General features: G+C 44.2%; 1 protein-coding gene across 1 annotated transcript in view; it reads left to right on the top strand.

The window, feature by feature from the left end:
- Window positions 1-2,818: 2,818 nt before the first annotated feature.
- The window catches only part of SLCO5A1 (solute carrier organic anion transporter family member 5A1), a gene marked incomplete at both ends in the record, with an annotated part of 64,033 nt that continues 48,052 nt past the window's right edge, over window positions 2,819-18,799 (top strand). The window contains one exon of the mRNA XM_080609714.1: window positions 2,819-3,734. Within this exon, the coding sequence (XP_080465840.1) occupies window positions 2,819-3,734 (916 nt within the window). The remainder of the gene's footprint in view (window positions 3,735-18,799) is intronic.

Raw genomic sequence — 18,799 nt, 5'->3', positions numbered from 1 at the left:
CAGGGAAGCCACGCATTCTGGCACCTGTACTCAGCTGGAATAAATTCCTGAGACAAACAACTTCACTTAGTCTTAAGCACAATTTTATTTCTTGATAGGTTTGCTACTGTGGAAAGAATTGAAATTGTACCTGTTTTCAGGCTTTAGTGTTTGCAACTGCTATGTTATTCTCCAATAATGTCTTCCCTGAGCCTCCTTTTCTGCAGGCTAAACAACCCCTACTCCCTCAGCTGCTCCTCATGAGACTTGTTCTCTAAAGCCTTCATCAGCTTCATTGAACCTCTTTGTATGTACCTTTATGTCTTTCTTGGAGTGAGGGGCCCGGAACTGAACACAGTATTCAAGGTGCAGCCTCACCAGTGCCAAGTCCAGTGGGATGTTCACTTCACTAGTCCTTCTGGCCACACTATCTCTGATACAAGCCAGGATACTGTTGACCTTCTTGGTTACCTCAGCGTACTGATGGTTCATATTCAGCCTAGGAAAAACAAAGTATTGTTTTGGCCGTGTTGAGTTTAGCTGTTTGAGTGCTGAGCAAACACAAAGAGGTATCAAGCAGAAGCTTGATAAAAATTAAAAATAGCATCCTATGAAACTATCTTATCTATCAGGATTATAAATAAGTAAACAAATGTGGTGAGTCTTTTTTTTTTTTTAAAGGAGGGGAAACAAATCAAGGGTAAATCCTCAGTCCTGCCAGAAAAGCACTAGCTGTTCAGAAATGTCTAGGACATTGTAATTCTTTGCTGTATTCCTTGGCATTATTTTATGGCAAAACTTGGAGCAAAAAGAGGAATACCTCATCAGCTCACCCTGCATCAAACCACAACAAATGTCACCATTTGCAGGAATATCTAGACTTAGTACTAGATCTTTAAAATAAGAGTTGGGAGAAAAACTAGTGCAATTCATAACACTACACAAACTGAGAAGGGGAGTAGTAAAAAAGTCTGTGAGGAGTAAACATCAAACTTTTCCTGCACGAGCACAGGTTTTGTGCATGTTTCCCACTTTCGGAGATAGTTTACATTGGAGACAGGACCCTGGACAAAGTGGATCATCAGGTGGCCCAGCTTTCTATTTTCCTAAATCATTAAATAAATAAAATAATCACTGTGGCCTTTCTTATCACTTTGCAGCAGACACTATAATTGAGGTCTCGTCTCCCGAATACTTCATGACCTCGGTGTGTACCGCAGACACCTCGAATGCTGCCTGGGGCTGACCACTGTGCCTACGTCTCTTGCGGCACTCCGCTGACTTTCTCAGCCACCGCCGCGAAGCTTCGGCGCCCGGCAGCTTCCAGAGGCGGGAGAGCCCCGACACCGGGCAGCCGGTCGCAAAGCCAGCCCTGTCCCCGGGCTCACCCTCCCGCAGGGGCTCCGCAGGCTCTTGCGGGGAAGTGTTACTAGGGCTGCCGCTCCTGCCCTGTCTTTGCAGGCCGCGAGTGTCCCGGAGCCTCCTCCTTGTCAGCTACGAGGGGAGACTGGAAGAGGGGCGAGTGCCTGGCGGCTTCGCTCAGCCTTGCCCGGCCCGGCGGCGGCAGCTGCCGCGCCTGCGCTCCACTGAACCGCCCGGGGAGGCGGAGGCGGCCGAGGGGGACCTGGTGTTGGGTGGCGGGCGCGGGGCCCCGCTGGTTGCCAGGCTGTGCCGCCTCCAGCTCCGCAGGCACGGTGAGTAGCCCCGTCTTTCCGCCCTGCCGCAGCCGGGAGGAGGGAGCCCGGTGCGCCCCACCGGCTCCCCCTCTGCCCACACCGGGGGTCGGAGGAGAACAGCCTCTGGGGCCCGGCTGTCCGGTCTGCCGCTACCTCCCCTGCCCGCCCTTCCATGCGGCCGCACCGAGCAGAAGGCGGGGGGGAGACAAAAGCGAACAAAGGAGGCAAAACGCGTGTTTCGCTGCCGGGTAGGCAGGGCTGAGCATCACTGGTCGCTCGGCGGTCCCGGGTGTCCGCGGACTCGGGGGGCACCCAGAAAAGCTTTGGCGGCGAGGTCGGCCCCGTGGTGCTGGCTCCTGGGATGCCCGCCTCCGGTGCCCGGTATCGGCTTTGTTCCCCTCTCCGCGCGCTGCCGCTCCCCGGGCCGCCGGGTTGTAGCGGAGTATTTATTTCAGCGTGTTTATTTTTAGGCTGGAAAATAAAAGGCTTGGCACGGCGACCTCTGGTTGTCTCATCCGGCGCCTAATAAAAGGGTCGCACTCTGGTCTGAGGCCCAAGGACGTGTGTGTCAGCCCCTGTTCTTATGTAAATCCGTGTGCTGACCCCAAGCACGCGGTCCCTGGGGCACTCCCGCGACCCTCCTCCCGGTGTGGGTAGTAGGCGCTCCCCGGAGCTCAACACACCCCGTGGGGTCGGGTCGGCAGAAACCGGGGCTGCGGTGGTGGGGCAAGGGGCGGTGGGGCCGGCGCCGCTGACCTCCCGTGCTTGCTCTCCGCCCCGCAGATCGGCAGCACCCCCCGCATATCGGAGCTCTGACACCGGTGTCAGCGGCGCGGAGAGAGGAGGATGCGGTCGGCGGAGCGGCGGCAGCGGGCGGCATTCCCCCTCGGCGGGCGGCCTGCCCGCGAGGCCCCGGCGGCCAGCTGCTGAGCGCGGCGCCGCGGGCATGCTGCGGCGGGGTGCAGGAGCCGACGGCAGCGGAGCGAGACTGAGGGAGGATGGAGCCACAAAGGACTTTGGCTGACACGTGCGGCTAGGGCCACCCCTTTCCCTCCCTCCTCCCCTCCCCGCTATGCTGCGCTCCCGCCGGGCCCCTCAGCGCCCTCGACGCACGGCGGCGATGGAGCCTGCCGGGCTCCTCTGAGGCCGCGGCCGGACCCAGCATGGCCTCAGCGGGCACCCCGGCGCAGCGGCGCCCCGGGGCGGAGCGGCCGGCGGTGGCGGCAGGGGGCCGGGCGGAGGCGCCGCGGGACCGCAGCCTGCCCGTGTCCGGCGGGGCGGCGCCGCCGGGCCGCGGGGCCGCGCACGGCTCCCCCCTGGCGGCTGGGGGGGGCGGCGGTGGGACTCCGCCGAGCCCCGCCGCGGGACCGGCTCCCGAGGACGAGCGGGGCGGGAGCGCCAGCGGGAGCTTCCCCTGGAGGACGGAGAGCGGAGGGCCAGCGGTGCCCGGGCGCGGGGTAGCCCCGGGGCCCCCGCTGCCGCCGCCATCGGTGCTGCTGGCGGGCCCCCCGGGCAGAGCGTGCCTGCGGGCTGTGCTGGCGGACTCGCGCTTCTTCCTGGTGTGCATGTGCTTCCTGACCTTCATCCAGTCCCTCATGGTCTCTGGCTACCTGAGCAGCGTCATCACCACCATCGAGCGGAGATACAGCCTCAAGAGCTCGGAGTCAGGGCTGCTGGTCAGCTGCTTTGACATTGGGAGCCTGGTGGTGGTGGTCTTCATCAGCTACTTTGGGGGGCGTGGACGGAGGCCGCTGTGGCTGGCTGTAGGGGGGTTTTTCATCGCCCTTGGGGCTGCACTCTTCTCGTTACCTCATTTCATCTCTCCGCCGTACCAGATCCAGGAATTGAACTCCTCTGTCAGTAACGAGGGCTTGTGTGTGACTGGCAATGGCACCGCCAAAGAGCAGTGGGAGTCGCCAGCCTGCTTCAAGGACTCCGGTGGAAACGACCACTCTCTCTATGTAGCTTTATTCATTTGTGCCCAAATCCTCATTGGCATGGGCTCCACACCCATCTATACCTTGGGACCAACCTACTTAGATGACAATGTCAAGAAGGAAAACGCCTCGCTTTACCTAGGTAAGGCATCTAAGAACTAGGGTGCTTTTTGAAGGCTGAGCCCCAGATCTCTCTGAGGGACCAGTTGCAGGTACTGCTGCCCTGTGCTTTCTGAACAACATCCCTGCTAAGCTTTCCTTCCAAAGTGAGCTGTTGAAGTAAAATTGCCATGCTTTCTGGTTTTTAAGATGTTTTGTGGAGTGGTGAACCACAGTGACAGGTGGAGCTAAGGTGGTGGGTGTAGAGGCTGCTGGGCTCTCACGCTCCTGCATGGGGAACAGGATGCCAGAGAAGGTTGGCTTCCCTGGCACTTTTCAGCACTTGACATTAGCAGGTGACATGTTCGGAAAGCAATGTTAAAGTTTGCGATGCCCCTTCAAGTTTCTTTTTTGCTAATGCAGAAGCTGTATATTCCTAAATTTTGGTCAGGGTGCCTCAAGCCTGGAGTCTCTATGATGTTAATGTTTTATGAGCAGTTTGAGAGATTTTGGCATGCTTTGTTGTACTTTCCTAGCATTCGTTTATCTTTAGCTAGCAGTGAATTTCAGCTGGCATTGATAAGTAATCTGGCAACTCAGAAAGAATTAAAACAAGTTGATAAAACAGCAAGTAACACCTTTAAGAGCTCGATTACGGGACCTCAAAGGACACAACAAAACGACAGTCCAGTCTGGCACCTGGCTTTCAACAGGTACAGACAGGTCTTACTGATAGTTGTGTTCTTATCACAGGAGAAAGGGGTTTCTCAGAGAACTGGGTACTAAACTGTTTTGGAGTTTCAACATGATAATGAACACCATACATTTTTGATAGCTTGTATTGACTGTTCTATGACTTTGCATTAGTATCCTGCAGGATTCTGTAAGAAACGAACCTCACATACTCCTTCAAATTCTTTTCAATTAAGGAGAGGCACTTACAGGCCTGAGAGCTGCCAAGGGCTTTTGGATGCTCAGCATTACTGTCTGCAGTTCAGCTTACTTTGATTTCATGATAACAGTGGAGATAATCATTCCATGTAAAACAGACATGAATGAAAGGAATACACTCAGGAGTGTGTGTGTGTAATTACTTTATGAAGTGAAAGTAGTGATCCAGATGAGTATTTTTATTCCTTTTGACCTGTTGTTCTGCAATTTGTCTGTTCCCTGAACTGTTTTAAAGCCATGCATAGTCTGTGTGCCGTGTCTTGAGAGAGCCTGGGGCACTTTTGGTTTTCAGAAGGAGGGAGAGGTATTAATCTGTTTTTTTCTGTTGTTTTCACAGCATTACTAATCTGCCCAGTGAAATACTTGTCAAAGGGTTTTTCCTCTCTTCCCTCTGAGAAAGGTTAAGTGGTAAGGAAATATAGATTAACCTAGAATCAACTTTATTGGCAATATGAAAAAGCAAAGCGTCTCATTGGTGAGGTTAGTAATTGTAGTTTGAAGCAGCAGAGATGAGGCTGAAACTTTTACAAATAGATGATTTCATACCATCCTCAAGCACATGGGAGAAAAGGAAATGGAAAAGCTGTAGGTGAGAAATGAAGATTAAAAGTGATGAACTGTGGAGAGGAGGAGGAAGTCTTTATCAAAGGGGGCAGCAAGGTCAGTGGTTGGAAATCCTCACAGTGCGGGCTACTGAAGGGCTTCTAGAACAGGAAATCGTAATAAAGTGACTCAGGTAACTTTTAATTGCATCGAAGATCAGCCTTAAAGTTAACAAAGGTAAAAGACACCAGCAGCTGTTGGAAGACTACATGTGACCCTTTACCCGCCAGGCACTCAGGGCAGCTTTGATCTATACTGAGAGTCCCCTTGTGGAGTTGAAGGTTGTATGTTGTGATTCAGAAGAGTAAAGATGAGGTACCTGGCTACCGTATACATGAAAAAATTGATGTCTGATTGTAACCACAGGGAGAGGAATTAAAATAAACTCAAGGCATGTTTAAACATTGAGTAAAATGTACCATCACATCCGTTCAGTCTGTAAGCTACTCAGGGCTAGAAGTGATGTTGCTTCCCATTGGAAATCTTTTTTAAATAGTGTGAAATTCTATGTAAACTTTTAACTTGTTCAGATTTGAATATTTGCTTCACTACAGACTTAGGCAAATGACTCGGGCAGGAGTAAAGTCTGAGTTCTGCAGGAAAAAAAAAAATAAGAGCATTGTTTGCCATGTTGATGTGAGCAAACATGTTTTTTTGGAGCTTCTCAGTGGTTTGGAATGTTTCCTGTTCTCGAGGAGAGGGATTTGTGGACGGCTGGCAGCCCAGCTGGGAACAAGGATAGGATAGAGGCAGCTAGGGCATGGCTCTGCAGGCCAGCTACTATGGTATGATTTTATTACTGGGGCAAGCTATGCACATGATGTCAAAATGTAAAATGTGTGTATGCATGTAGGTGTGAGCTAACCAGAAGTCTTGGAGTGGGCCATGAGAGCTGAAGTTTTGAAAAGAGAAGAAAGCCTGTTGAAACAGATCCCAGTCACACTGATACCTATGTCTGAGTGAGGACAGTGCCTTTAAAAAAAGTAACCTCTAACACAAAGTGAAAGGTCACTAACATGTTTGTGATCATGCTGGCATTGCATTCTAGGGCTTTCTTGTGTCAAAGAAAAGTAGCATATATAAATGTGTTCAGATGAGAAACATTTGTTTACAAGCGTGCACATGATGAAAGTTCCATTGAGCTGCAGAACTGGAGAGCTCTTCAATCCTGCAAGTGTGTCCACTAAGGGTAGGTCAGTAAAGCTGCCCTGAGTATTACTAATCCTGATAGTACAAAAACTCACCTTATGTGGCTGTGGAAGCTATCTTATTTATTTTCCAAGTTAATCCAGCTCAGGGCTTGAGTGGCAATAGCATATCCTCTTAAGTGTAGGCATGCAAGCTGTATGTGGACAGCTGTTTTAACATTCCTGGCTGGAAGTCCTGCTCTCAAAAAACATATTTGATGCTTGGCTGGCTGCACTTAAGTCCATCTGTCAGGGTGGTGTGGGGCCAGCTTACAAGGTGTTATGTCATTTTTAGTAAGACAGAGGTGCCAAGCAGGGCTGTGTATTTGGGCTGCCTGCATAGCAATGTACAAGCTCACTCTTCTGTGGCATGTTTCTTCCTTGTGAAGGCAGTGCCATCTCCAGGTCCTCCTGCCCCTTAAACCTGGCGGTACTTTGATGCCTCGATGCTAACTTTGAGAAAATGCATGACATCAGGCTTGGAAGCAAGTGGTGATTGTAACAGGTGCCTAGGAAATACAAGAACCGGCTCCCTTAATCACAGATAATCCAAAATGGAAGTTACACACTTTCTATAAAAACTGGGCAATCACTAAATTGTCCTTGTCCTCCCCTAAGGTCTCTTCCTTCTGTGCTGAGTTGTACCATAGTATGTCTGTTGTCGGCTGCCTGATACGTGCAAGTTTTCCATTTGATTAATTAAATTAATTGCAATTTAATTTGGAGTTGAATTGTACTTCACAAGTCTTGGTGTTTCTGTTGCTTGTCAAATTCTAGCACTTAAAATACAGCATGTTTTTCCTAAAAAAAGATTTTTTTTTTGTTTGGGGTTTTTTTTTTTTTTTTTTTGATAGGGAGCCAGTAGTTTGTCTTGAATGTGAGTTTTCCTTGTGATTGTATCATGATTTTTAAAAGCAGTTCCTTAAAATTAACTGTGGCACTTGGAAAGGGAAGTTTTGTTAGTGGCATTACAGTACCTGAATCATTTTTAGATATTTTGCTTCTTTTGCAAGTGGGTATTGTAAAAAAGGTATTTACAAGGTATTTACTTTGAAAATTTATGCACAGAAAGGCAATATTTAGTTTTACATAAATATTTTAGCATTCAGGAGTGGCTTTCACCAGTACCCCAAGAATGACTAGTGGATAAATTAGTCATTGTGCTAAGGATGTTTTGTTTCAGTTTCCAGAACATTGTAGGTTAAGATATGATATGAGAAAAGTGTCTAAGTCGGTTTAATTTCATGCAGACTCTCCATAGTTTTGGGAACAAACTGTAATTACAAAATGCAAAGATAAAGCTTTTATGAGATTAGAGCTGGAAAATTGCATAAACCTGTGTAAGTGGGCTTGCTACAGATAATGGCTTGAGAGCTGGGGAGGTAAAATGCTTTCCTGACCCGGAAGAAGAATAAATATTTAGAGTAGCTCCAAAAATAGTTTGGACTCTGGCTCTGTTTTCATGAGGATCATTTGTGGGTTGCTGTTTATAGCATTAGGTAAACCATTTCACTGTGACTGTATTCTGCTTGGAAATCACCTTCTAACCAGTGTTTTTCAGCCAGGTGTTCTGTGTACCCCTCACATCTCTTACAGACTTACCCATAGCCTGTATATATTGTATATGTTGATTGTATTTATTGTATTTCTAGTTAAATCTACCCCTATATCCACGTCCCACCTGGAAGGAGAAGGCAGGAGGAGTAGCTTCACATACTCCTTAAGAAACCCACATTCTCTGCCTGCTGGGTCTCAGGGCAGAGTCCAGCTGTTACAGGGCTGAGCCATAACATGCCATTGTCTGCATATTGGCACAGGAAGCACTGGATATTTGTTTCACTTTGATTGATTTGTTTTGGTCTGGCCACTTCTGGGGTTATGAATGCCACTGGAGGACAGGAGCTGGAACCTGCTGAGGGCATCAGGTCCTCTGTATGGATGCTGCAAGATCACTGAGGATTTCCAAGGCAGCATCAACTTTCTGACTCAGCAGAACGGGCTGCCTGGAAGCAATGAAATGGCTGACCAACATTTCATTTTATTCTCATTATTTAGCCTATGACCACTTGTGGTTTACATTGAATATGCTTCCTGCTATCCGATACCTGAAAAGGCTAGTTTCCTACAGGGTTTTCTCAGCATTGATCTCTATAATTGGTAAACCATACAGACATAGTATATTTATTTTTACAGCATGCCTTTGAGGAGGCAGGATTTTATGAAACAAAAATTGAAGCAAAAGGGCATGTTTTTTCTTTTGCTGTATTTCCCTTGTAAAAGAGCAGCGTGCTGAGCTTATTCCTCAAATACAGGATCTGAGTTTATTTTGTTGAAAGCCACATCTTGGTGTATCTGTAGGCTAGCACTAAGACTTGGCCTATCAGCAGTCTTTTTTGTACAAGCACATGCTTGCTTTGTTTGCACACTCTGCTGGGCAGAGGTAGTTGCAGGCTGAGCGCACTGTGCTCTTGCCTGGGCTTAGAAAGCACCATGACATGCAAGTAAAGTGACTGCAGGTCTGTTTGTACACACAGGTTGTACTGTTTTCCCACAGAAGATGATTTAGAGGGTTCAATATTGTGCTTCTCTGGCATTTCTGTAACATCTTTTTGTTAAAACACTGATCAGGCACCAGGCATGGTTCCTAATGATTATTTAAAGTAGCGCTATGCAGTTTTGTTGCCCTTTCCTATAGCTGAGGAAATAGAAAGGATAAATTTTACTTCTCCACTTTAGTCACCTGCTCCATAGGTGGACTCATGCTTATTTTTTTTTTTTTTTCATAGATGCCATTTTCTTAAGCATTTAGAGAAGGTGAAGTTCTATGTCTGTGTAAGCAGTGTGTGCATACAATGAGTTCAGTGAAAGGTTGGGGCAGCCTTTCCTCTGGTTTTCTGCCTGAGGGATTTAGTGTCATGAGTGATATACCTTCCATTGCCCTGCCAGTGTCATGTCCTTTAGGGATGCTTTCTGCATCTCTTGCGTTGTGACCTTGCCATGAGCTATGTCATTGTTCACAAGCAGCTGTATTGACAAAACATTGCTTGAAGCAAATAGCAAAATGTGCTTTGCCCTTCATGGGAACAAGAAGAGACTTGTTCACAACTTCCCTGTTAGTCCCTTTTATGTTGAAGAAATAAAACTGAATTGGATCCAGGGGTCTGAAACTCACTGAAGTCCCAGACTCAGTTGTTTTCCTTGCTTAGCACTTGTCTAAATGCTTCACATTTCATTTCTGAGGCTGACAATACCTTGAACTTGGAAATGTTTTCCTGGGGAGCAGCTCCTTTCTTCTTTTCTGAGCTCTGCAGCAGGGCTGGTTTGGGCAGACAAGCATCTGAACCTGCCGTGGTCCCCAGAGAAGCTTGAAAACTTAGATGTGAGAGTGGCCGTTAAGTAACAGCTTGTTGCTTAAGGTACAAACACCTTCTCCCAGGAACTGAAGGCTCGGGATGTAGCGTCTGATTACCCTAGGGCTGAAAACTTTAGCTGTCTGCTGGGTACACCGACTGTTTTGTAAATGGTCACTGTAACTACACCTCTTGCAAGTAGATTAGAGATGCTTTGTGTTCCATGTATTTTCACTTAACTTTCATTCAGTGACTGCCTCACCTGGGAGGGCTTAATTGCAGTGAAAAGTGCTTATGCAGTCAAAAGAGAGGAGACCGGATATCTCTCTATCTACCCTCATTCAAAGACATACAAGTTTCTGTCTTGGCTGTGCAGGGAACGCAGGCCATTATATAAGTGAAGCTTGACCTGGTGTTTCATCCTGAAGGCCAACAGCTAAAAATTCCAGTTTTAAAAATAGGTAAATGGATTTCATCCATGAATTTTAAAAGATAAGTAAACAGCTGTATTAGACTCAAGTCTCATGCTGTCTTTTTAAATCCTATTTTAGGTTGTTTTTACCCTGCTAGCACTTTCAAAACCTCTTGTTACTTGGGAAGCATGAACTCAGCTTTCATTTTTTGTTGTTTTTACATGCCTTTCCTATTTCTTTTGAAAAGAGATGAGAAGTTACTGTGCAGAAGTGGCACAAACTTGTACTGGTCCCCTCTTGGCAGTTGTTGCCTATGGGGGTCAAAGTAAGTGTTAGCTCTGTCTGACACTGCTGATGGATGTGGTGGTGCCAGATGGACTCTGAGGGCAGGGCAAGCCATCGCCTGCCTTCCTGTGAATCCTTGCCAGAGCTGTCAATTTCATCTCCAAGTCCAAGGGTGCCTCTGCAGCCTCCCATAGCAGCTACAGGGGATGCTGGGAGTCATTAGAGCTGTAATCTGAAGGCACTGAAGTGACACGGTCAGAAGACAGAAATGTTTTCCTCAGGAAGCCTCTAAGAGGGAGGGCTCTGCACACGGAGCTAACATCTGAGTCCTGGTGTCCATGCTTTTATTCAAGCACAGTGGTGCTTTTAACACAGTTCACTTGGACTATCTGGGCACATGGGCTGGAGCCAGCAAAGTTGACAACAGACAGCTCTGCAGTGTGCATGCGAGCTAATTTCACTTGTGTCAGATCCATACCCCAACTCGTTTCAAGTGCTGAGAATATAATGGGACATTTCCTGTGATGGGAAAGAATATGTCAGCATCCAGCAGCATGGAGAAGCATAGGCTGTGTCCTGCTTTGCTGCTGAAGTGTTAGGAGTTCGGGCATATGTTGTGCTGTCACAAGCCCAGAAATTCATTCACACTGCATGGCATTAACGGGAGAGCTAGGAAACCCCAGTCTGTCCTCTTCCCTTCTCTTCTGCCACAGGGAATTTGGTCTTACCTGAGGAATTGGGAAGTGTGAACCCAGAAAATCGAGAGCTATTTTATGCTCCCATTGCACACAATAGTCTAATCTGAAAGTACTAATTCTCATGTAGATAAACAGCTTGCTTGACAACAAACACAAATTACACCAGTGAAAAACATCATACTCTGGTATGAATTGCATTTTATGGTGAGTTTGGAGAAGATGTGGTAGGAAACATGTTTATTTTTACTTGTGATTTGAAGAAGTAGATGCGAAAATTATTCAAAGAAAAGAAACTGTATCACGTGAAGTATTTGCCAAGCAGTGCTGCATGTCTACTAATGATATGCTGCTGTGCTGTTCCTATTTCAACACAGGTTCTTTTTCAGCAGCTTGCTTTCTTTTTGTTAGTTTGCTGGGGTGTTTTTTGGGTGCTTCCTTTTCCTTGCATATATTGATGTTGAAACTTTCTTTGCATTGCACCATGCACAGTAGGACCTAATCTGATGGTTACCCCGTGTCTTTTATCACTGATGCTTACAGGATTAGAATGAAAGCCTCGAGAGTGTCTCAGCATTGATTTTCTTAAAATCTAGTGCTCCACTGAAACCAGCTACCAGCTCTTCAGTTCTTTGAATCCAGTAAACTTTTGTAAATTAGCAGCTACTTTCCATATTTATGTCTGTTTTGAATCAGCTTCTTCTAAGTGATAAAAAGTAGATGGTGGATGGATTCTCCTGTGATTGTATACCTTCCTTCTGGATTAATTAAGATATCCTCCAGAGTTAGAATATTTCAGATAATCCATATGTTAGGTAAGTGGATCTTCTGATAACTTCTGATTTGCTGTTTGATACTCAAGCTGTAGTTTACACTGGTGTTTGTCACAGATTTGTTCACAGCTGTTGGCTTCAGGTGTCATATAGGCACTCCTGAATTCAAGTGCTCTCAGTCACACCTTGGTTCCCACTTCTCCTTTTTTTTCCATGCCTCATTAGATGAAAGTCTGAATACCTGACCTTCCCAGAAGTCATTTTAAGTAATGTGTTTTTATAGATAAACCAAAGTAGACAGGGAAATAGTTGTGAGCACACTGTGGTGGTTGTTAACCTATAATTACTGAAACAGAATGTGTCAAACAAGCCTCATTTGTGTCTAAGAATGTCTAAAGGAAATAATCTTTAAGATAATATGAGATGTTGCTATGTGTTAAGCTTTCCCTGTACTTAAAGAGATATTGGTGTATGCAGGTGAGCTGTTGGCTCAGTAGACTTTGCTATATGTAAGACAACTGAAAACACTACCTTTTCCATTAAACATCCCCAAGGAATCAGCTCGTAGACTCAGAGGTCAAAACCACATGAAATTCATGAACAGAATACCCTGAGAATGCTGGTTAGGTGGGATTTTTCAGCTGAAGAAAAACAAGGAAAGGTGAAGGATGAGGGGAGGTATAGTGTCGCACCAGCTGTGCCTCTGTGGTGCGGTCCAAGGTGGTGGTGGGCAGAGCTAGAAGGGGCTCAGGGCCATGGGCATCTGATGGGGCCACTTCCAGGTATAATCCATGGGAAGGGCTGAAGCTGCTGTAGGTGTCTGTGAAGTTCAGGAAAGCCCCTGGCAAGGCTAGGGAGTTTTGGGGAGAACAGAGAAGCTTTGCCTTCTGCCTATGTTTTTTTTTCTCACCTGCCCAGTATTTCCTGCTATTGCCCAACATGCCTCTCCACGCTGTTCATCAATCCCTGCCATTTCAGTAGCTGTAGTTTAAAAACAATAACAGAAGAATTTGACACTTTGTGATTTTTAATACGAGTTTACATTTCTGTTTGTAGCTTCATTTCGGTGAATTGAAAATGGCTTAATAGAGAGTGTAACCTTCTGGAGTGCAAATAGCTTCAGTAATAACCCTCCCATTTAAATTAAGTAAAAAATTTGCGGAAGACCAATACATAATATTAGTCTGTAATGTCTGTAAACAGGATGAGCAATTTATATCAACTTGATTTAATACAGCTGTCTAGTGACAGAAATAGAGGGTATCCCTAAGGAAATTTTATAGTCATGGGGGAATTTAGATAACACATGAGCTTTTGAATCTGCAGTTTTGTAGTGCTGAGGCACACAAATTCAGGCATTTATTTGTAAGTTACATAATTGACCTAAAATAGAAATTTCAGAAAACTATGTTTCTTCTGCTAATAGCATGACTGAGGGAAGGAATTGGCATTTTTGGGTTGTTTGAAAAAAACAGGTGTTAGTTTGTTACTAAACCTGCATTGTGTTATTGGAGGAATATACGTCCTGTTACACAAGGAGAGTAGAAAGGCTCAGAACTCCTCACTGCATCACTGTAATGTGATGCCATACTCTAAATAATTTTTCAAAAACATAACTGAGGACTGAATTGATGATTGAAGAGTAGTAATTTAAATTATAGTTCCTAAGTGGGAATTGCACTTTTTTTGATATGTGAAAACTCTGTATATTGATTGACCTAAATGATTGAATATTTTAATGGGACAGTGATTATAACAGCAAAGATATAGCTGGCTAGTGAATTCCTTTGGCTGCAGAAGCAAAGTAGGCAATAGTATCTGCATGTTTACTCCCATGGCTTCTCCAGATGCTCTGGGAGAAAGAAGGTGATCATTTCTGAGAGTACCTTCCACATTTAAGACTACTTCTGCAACTGAGCCTATGAAGAAGTATAAAACCTTTCCTCATTAGCTTTTGCTCCTTGCCTTACTTGAGATTTGTTAACAGTTGATTTTTGCTTAGATGTGGGCACTTATTATGCTTACTGAGTTTACAAATAATTGCACTGACTTCGGGCACTGAGAAGCAAGTAGGACACTGACAGCAAGCAGGCAGGCATTTTACCTTGAAAGCAAAATAAGGAGTGGATAAGGCTACCACATCCATGTGTTTGCAATGATTAAAAGAATATCAGCCTACTGTAAGAAATTAAGTAAACCTGATTAATTAGTATTTGCCAGGACAGCTAATGGGAAAAGTGTTGAAAAACGCTTTAAACGTGATGAGTCAGAAACCTTGGCTGATATATGCCTTCTCAGCCTACCATAAAGGTAAAAGGTTCAATTTACTAAAGAAAAATAGAGGAATATGTGAACTAATTTTGAGAGTTCCTATACTGATACTGTTAAAGCAGCCATTACTCCTTTGGGTAAGTAGTCATATTTGAAGTATTTGCAAAAGTAAAAACTGTTTATGATCAGAAAGATCTATAATTAACTTTCCTTCAACTTTATTCCCCTCTTTATCCTCCCCTGAAGCCCCACACTCCAAAATGAAATCCTACAAAGAAGAAGAGCTTCCCGTGGGCCTAATGCAGTGCAGTGCTTTTAAGAAAATTTAGTTCTCAGAGTTGTACTGTGTATTTATACCTATTTTGAGTCTTACAGAGACTGAAGAAGGGATTTATCTCATGTCACAGTTTCAGGATATGTGAGAAATAACATGTCATTGTTTGCCCAAGTTGGCGTACTGAAATCTTATACTAACTGTTAGGTCAAGATTTACCACTTTTCTGTAGGAGGAGAAGATGTAACTGATCCAGACAGTAAGAGGAGTGTTGAATGGACATGGTAGAAGAGTTTGATAGCCATGAGGTTTGTGTTAGCCTCCTACACTATGAGCCAGCTGATTTTTTGTCTGAATTGTGCCTGACAGGAAAAAAATGGTGCAGTGTGTAAGGAATGTAGTGAATTTCCTTTGTCTAGTTTAATAAGACGCTCAGAACAGTTATTTTGTGGTCTAAGCATTAGGATTTCTCCAAAGAACAACTGCTCTACTAAGCAACTCTTCTGGTTTAGTGCTGAATTAATCCCAGTTTGCATGGCCTGTCCAGAGATATTAGAAGAATTAGTTGCGTAGCATTAGAATAGATTGTAGGGTAACCCTTGTGTCAGAGAGTCCGTGCATGCTGTTAGGACTGCTGTCTGCTGCTTCTCTACTGAATTGGGATGTGGAGCGTGTGAGCAGTGTGGTGCTTAGTTTTTGTATACAGTTCTGCCCTTAATTTAGGCTGTGTTGCACTCCTGTTACATTGAAAACAAAAAACTTGACATTTTTTGCTTCTCACCCATTTTCTTGAGTTACAAAAGGGTGTGAAGCTCAGGGAGCTGGCAGCTGGTGTCTTTCTGATGTGGGAGATTTGACTTGAAGAATATATGTGTGGGTGTGATGATACGAGGCAGCCCCCTGGTACAACCCCTTGGTGATGTGCTGCATAGTCGTCTTGTACACAGTTCCAAACTAGACATTAATCCTCTTATGTGGGATTGTGAAGCAAGTAATAATAGAGCATAAGTCAGTGCCATCAGTTCAGAGCTGCTTTTTTGGTAAACATTATCTGCCACTTGTATCTCCTTGATTCTTTAGTACTTCTTAAACTTTATATTAACTAAGTCCTTCTTTCCAGCTGCATATGTTAATGCTTCACAATAGTAATGTCAGCTGCAATCAAGACCTTTCTATTCATCTTTCTAATTGATGCACTTGCTTTAAAAAGGCCACAGAGATTTTGAGTTTTATAATTCAACTCATTTCCTCATATGAAGAAGTCAGATGAGGAAATAGTGAGAGATTAGTCTGCATAAAATGTGTCAATTGTCTTATGAGGCACCCTGAAAGCAATCAGAGTTACATCTCTAGGCTGTTCATCCCATTTAGAGAATATGAAGTTGACTGCTGTGAAGCAGGGCAGACACGACAGGCGTGTGCCGGAGGAGAGAAGCAATTAGCTCTGCAGCAAGCACAGTCAGAGCAGAAAGGAAGGTCTGGAGGCGTTTAATTAATACTAATGTTTTTGTACTGATGAGGGCCAAAGTCGCGGTAGGTTACTGCTGCCTTGGTCTTGTCGTTCTCAGGTCTGGCTTCTAATGAACATTACATTTAGAAAAGCTTTCCAGAAAAGTTAATAAATCACACTAACCATGGCACATTCCCAGGCCCCCTGAAGGTAAGGAGGTACACCTAGTATTGAATGGGAGCCGGATCCAATCTGTAAAGCTTTTTCACTTTTAAACAGATAATAAGTTCTCTTGTGATTTTTTTGTACCAAATTTATTTAAGTAATCTGAAATAATGAAAATGCATGTGGTTTATTAAACATTTCTCAAGTCACCAATCCAATTAGGGAAAAATAAAACAAGGTTTCTTTGCCGTTGGGAAAACAGTTTGGGAGCAGGTATCATTTTCATTAATCTGAGTTCAATGGCAAAAGTACTTCCAGTGGAAAAATGTTTATCCATCAGTGTATACTTATTTTCATAATTTGACATTTTGAGATGCATTTTTTCTCTTTAATTCTTAGTTTTTACTATTGATTTCATCTTCCATTCATTCTTGAGTGGAAAGTACTAATAATATCCCATTTGGTTTCAAGACTCCTCTCTGTGCAACTCCTCTTGCTCCTATTTTCATCTAGCACATTGTTCAAGACATATTTAGACTCCAGTAGGCTGGAGAGGATGAATTTTTCCATTTGGTTCCACTGAGGATACCAGCTCTGTGGCTTCAGGCTTACCCAATCTTACATTTTGTAAATGTTTCCCTGATGGGTTTCAGTAATGTGTGTTAATAAAAGGATGATCTCTGTGGTGATTTCCTCTTTGTGCAGGGGCACTAATGTAATCCAGTTTGAGTTGTAATCACAGACAATTTGGATGACTCCCAGGGGCCATCCACAAACTTTTCAGTTTTGTTTAGAGATTGCCTGTGTTTAGGTAACCCTGTGTCACCTCTTCTACCAATGGTTTTCTGTACAAACAGCTTTATTGTTCCATTTTGGGAGCAAACTTCCATATCACATTGATGCTAATATATTGTTGCATTGCGCTGAGCGACTGTTGCTACATATATTCATATATTGTGGGCTTTGTGTGATTAAAGTATTCTTACTGCATATTACTATATGGTTCAAGAGTTATGTATCAAGGTAATTAGTCTATACTTTCTACAAGGAATAAATCAGAAGTACTGGATTAGAGTCACAAAGTTTAATGATTGCTTACATCACAAGAAAAAAATGGAATATAAATTTTCCTGGTTTGATGGATTTTTAAGTGTGTAGCACTTAATTTCCTTAGTCATCTGGGATTCCCCAGCTGAATGTTATTAGTACAGTGGTAATAGCTTACAGGTCTGGTAAACGAACATAACAAGTTGAATTCTGAATTACAGGCTTCTGAATCCCCTTAATAGCATTGATATGCTGTTAATATAAAGCAAAAAAAAAAAAACAACAAAACAAAACAAAAAACAAAACCAAAAGGCTAGTGTTGACTTGAATTGGATCTGGATGCCATGTTCTCTGAAGACTGTCCTTTAGTTTCTGTCAGTCAATAGTTGTGCTTTCACCTCAGCATGGCTCAGCAGGTCTTCTACTGAACTGCTCTTTCCCTTCCACTGTGGGTGTGTAATGTTGCTGCTTCCCTGACACTGGGTTCAAGGATTCTGTCACTACAGTGTGGATCAGATCTGCTGCTGCTCTGACACAGAACTCCTTCACCAGCATGGGCAGGGCCAGGTTCACCCCAGATCTGCTCCCTTGTCTTGCTGGCCCTTATGGGAAGGAGGAGGACAGCTGGGGCAGCCAGAAAGCAGCTCATATAGCTCATGTATTTTTAGTATTTGGAGGAGAGGATTTTTCTTTTATATCATATTTGGAATGATGACTTCCTCATTGCACATCTGTCAGTGCAATATTTTCTCTGCAGGTTTTTTACCCTCTGTTGTTGAAAATGTTTGAAGCTCACACACTGTAGTTAACAGTACATTAGACATTGACACTCTTTTTACACACTTTTAAATACAAATTTTCAAGGTAATATTGTAACTAATAGTAATACATTGTTCATTAATGTGGTGCTTACGTAGAATAGCAGCCAAATATAAAACTTACTTGGTTTTATGCAACACTGGATAGTGAAAATAAATTATAAAATAAATAAAAGAAAAATGATGGGAATTGATCATTCCTGTAAGAGACTGGCTTCATTTCTTTACTCTGTAGTAGGATATTTTTTCTCCCAGCATCTTGCACAGACAAGCATATATCTCCCGAGGACTGCTGTCAGGCTCACCTTGTGCTCCCTACCTGAAACATTTCAGTTTCATTTCTGAAAACCAGGACATTAGACTCATGCTGAAGTCTGCCTATTGTAATCTGCTTTCAGATGCTGTGATGATGAATCTAATAAAAAATAGATAAATAGTGTAGGGTAACCTTTGAGATTAAAATGCTGCCCTTTCACTGAGTAGCACACAGGAAGACTGATGTTATAGCCTAATAAGGTGTTTGATTCAGAATAGATTATTCTTACAATGAAAGGTCAAAGATTTTTAGTTTAAAATTAATAAAAGAGGAAGATAAAGGAAATGCAGTAACATTTTTTTGTTGTTGCCTTAAAAATGGCAGTAAATGGAAGTAAGTGGTTTTGCAGAAGTGTTAGCTGGTAAAGCTGTGTGAAGGCACAAGGCAGATCAACACCAGACACCAGTGCGAAAGGGAACCTGCATTGAACCCCACCAGTGGGGAAGGGCTTATTTTCAAGCCTGACTTGTTGTTCCCCAAATCTGCGCTCCTGTTTCCACCCAAAGGTCC

The sequence above is a fragment of the Psittacula echo genome (assembly GCF_963264785.1).
Source record: "Psittacula echo genome assembly, chromosome: 2".
Lineage (NCBI taxonomy): Eukaryota > Metazoa > Chordata > Aves > Psittaciformes > Psittacidae > Psittacula > Psittacula echo.
Note: the sequence above shows the minus strand (reverse complement) of the source record. Positions and strands in the feature narration are given on the sequence as shown.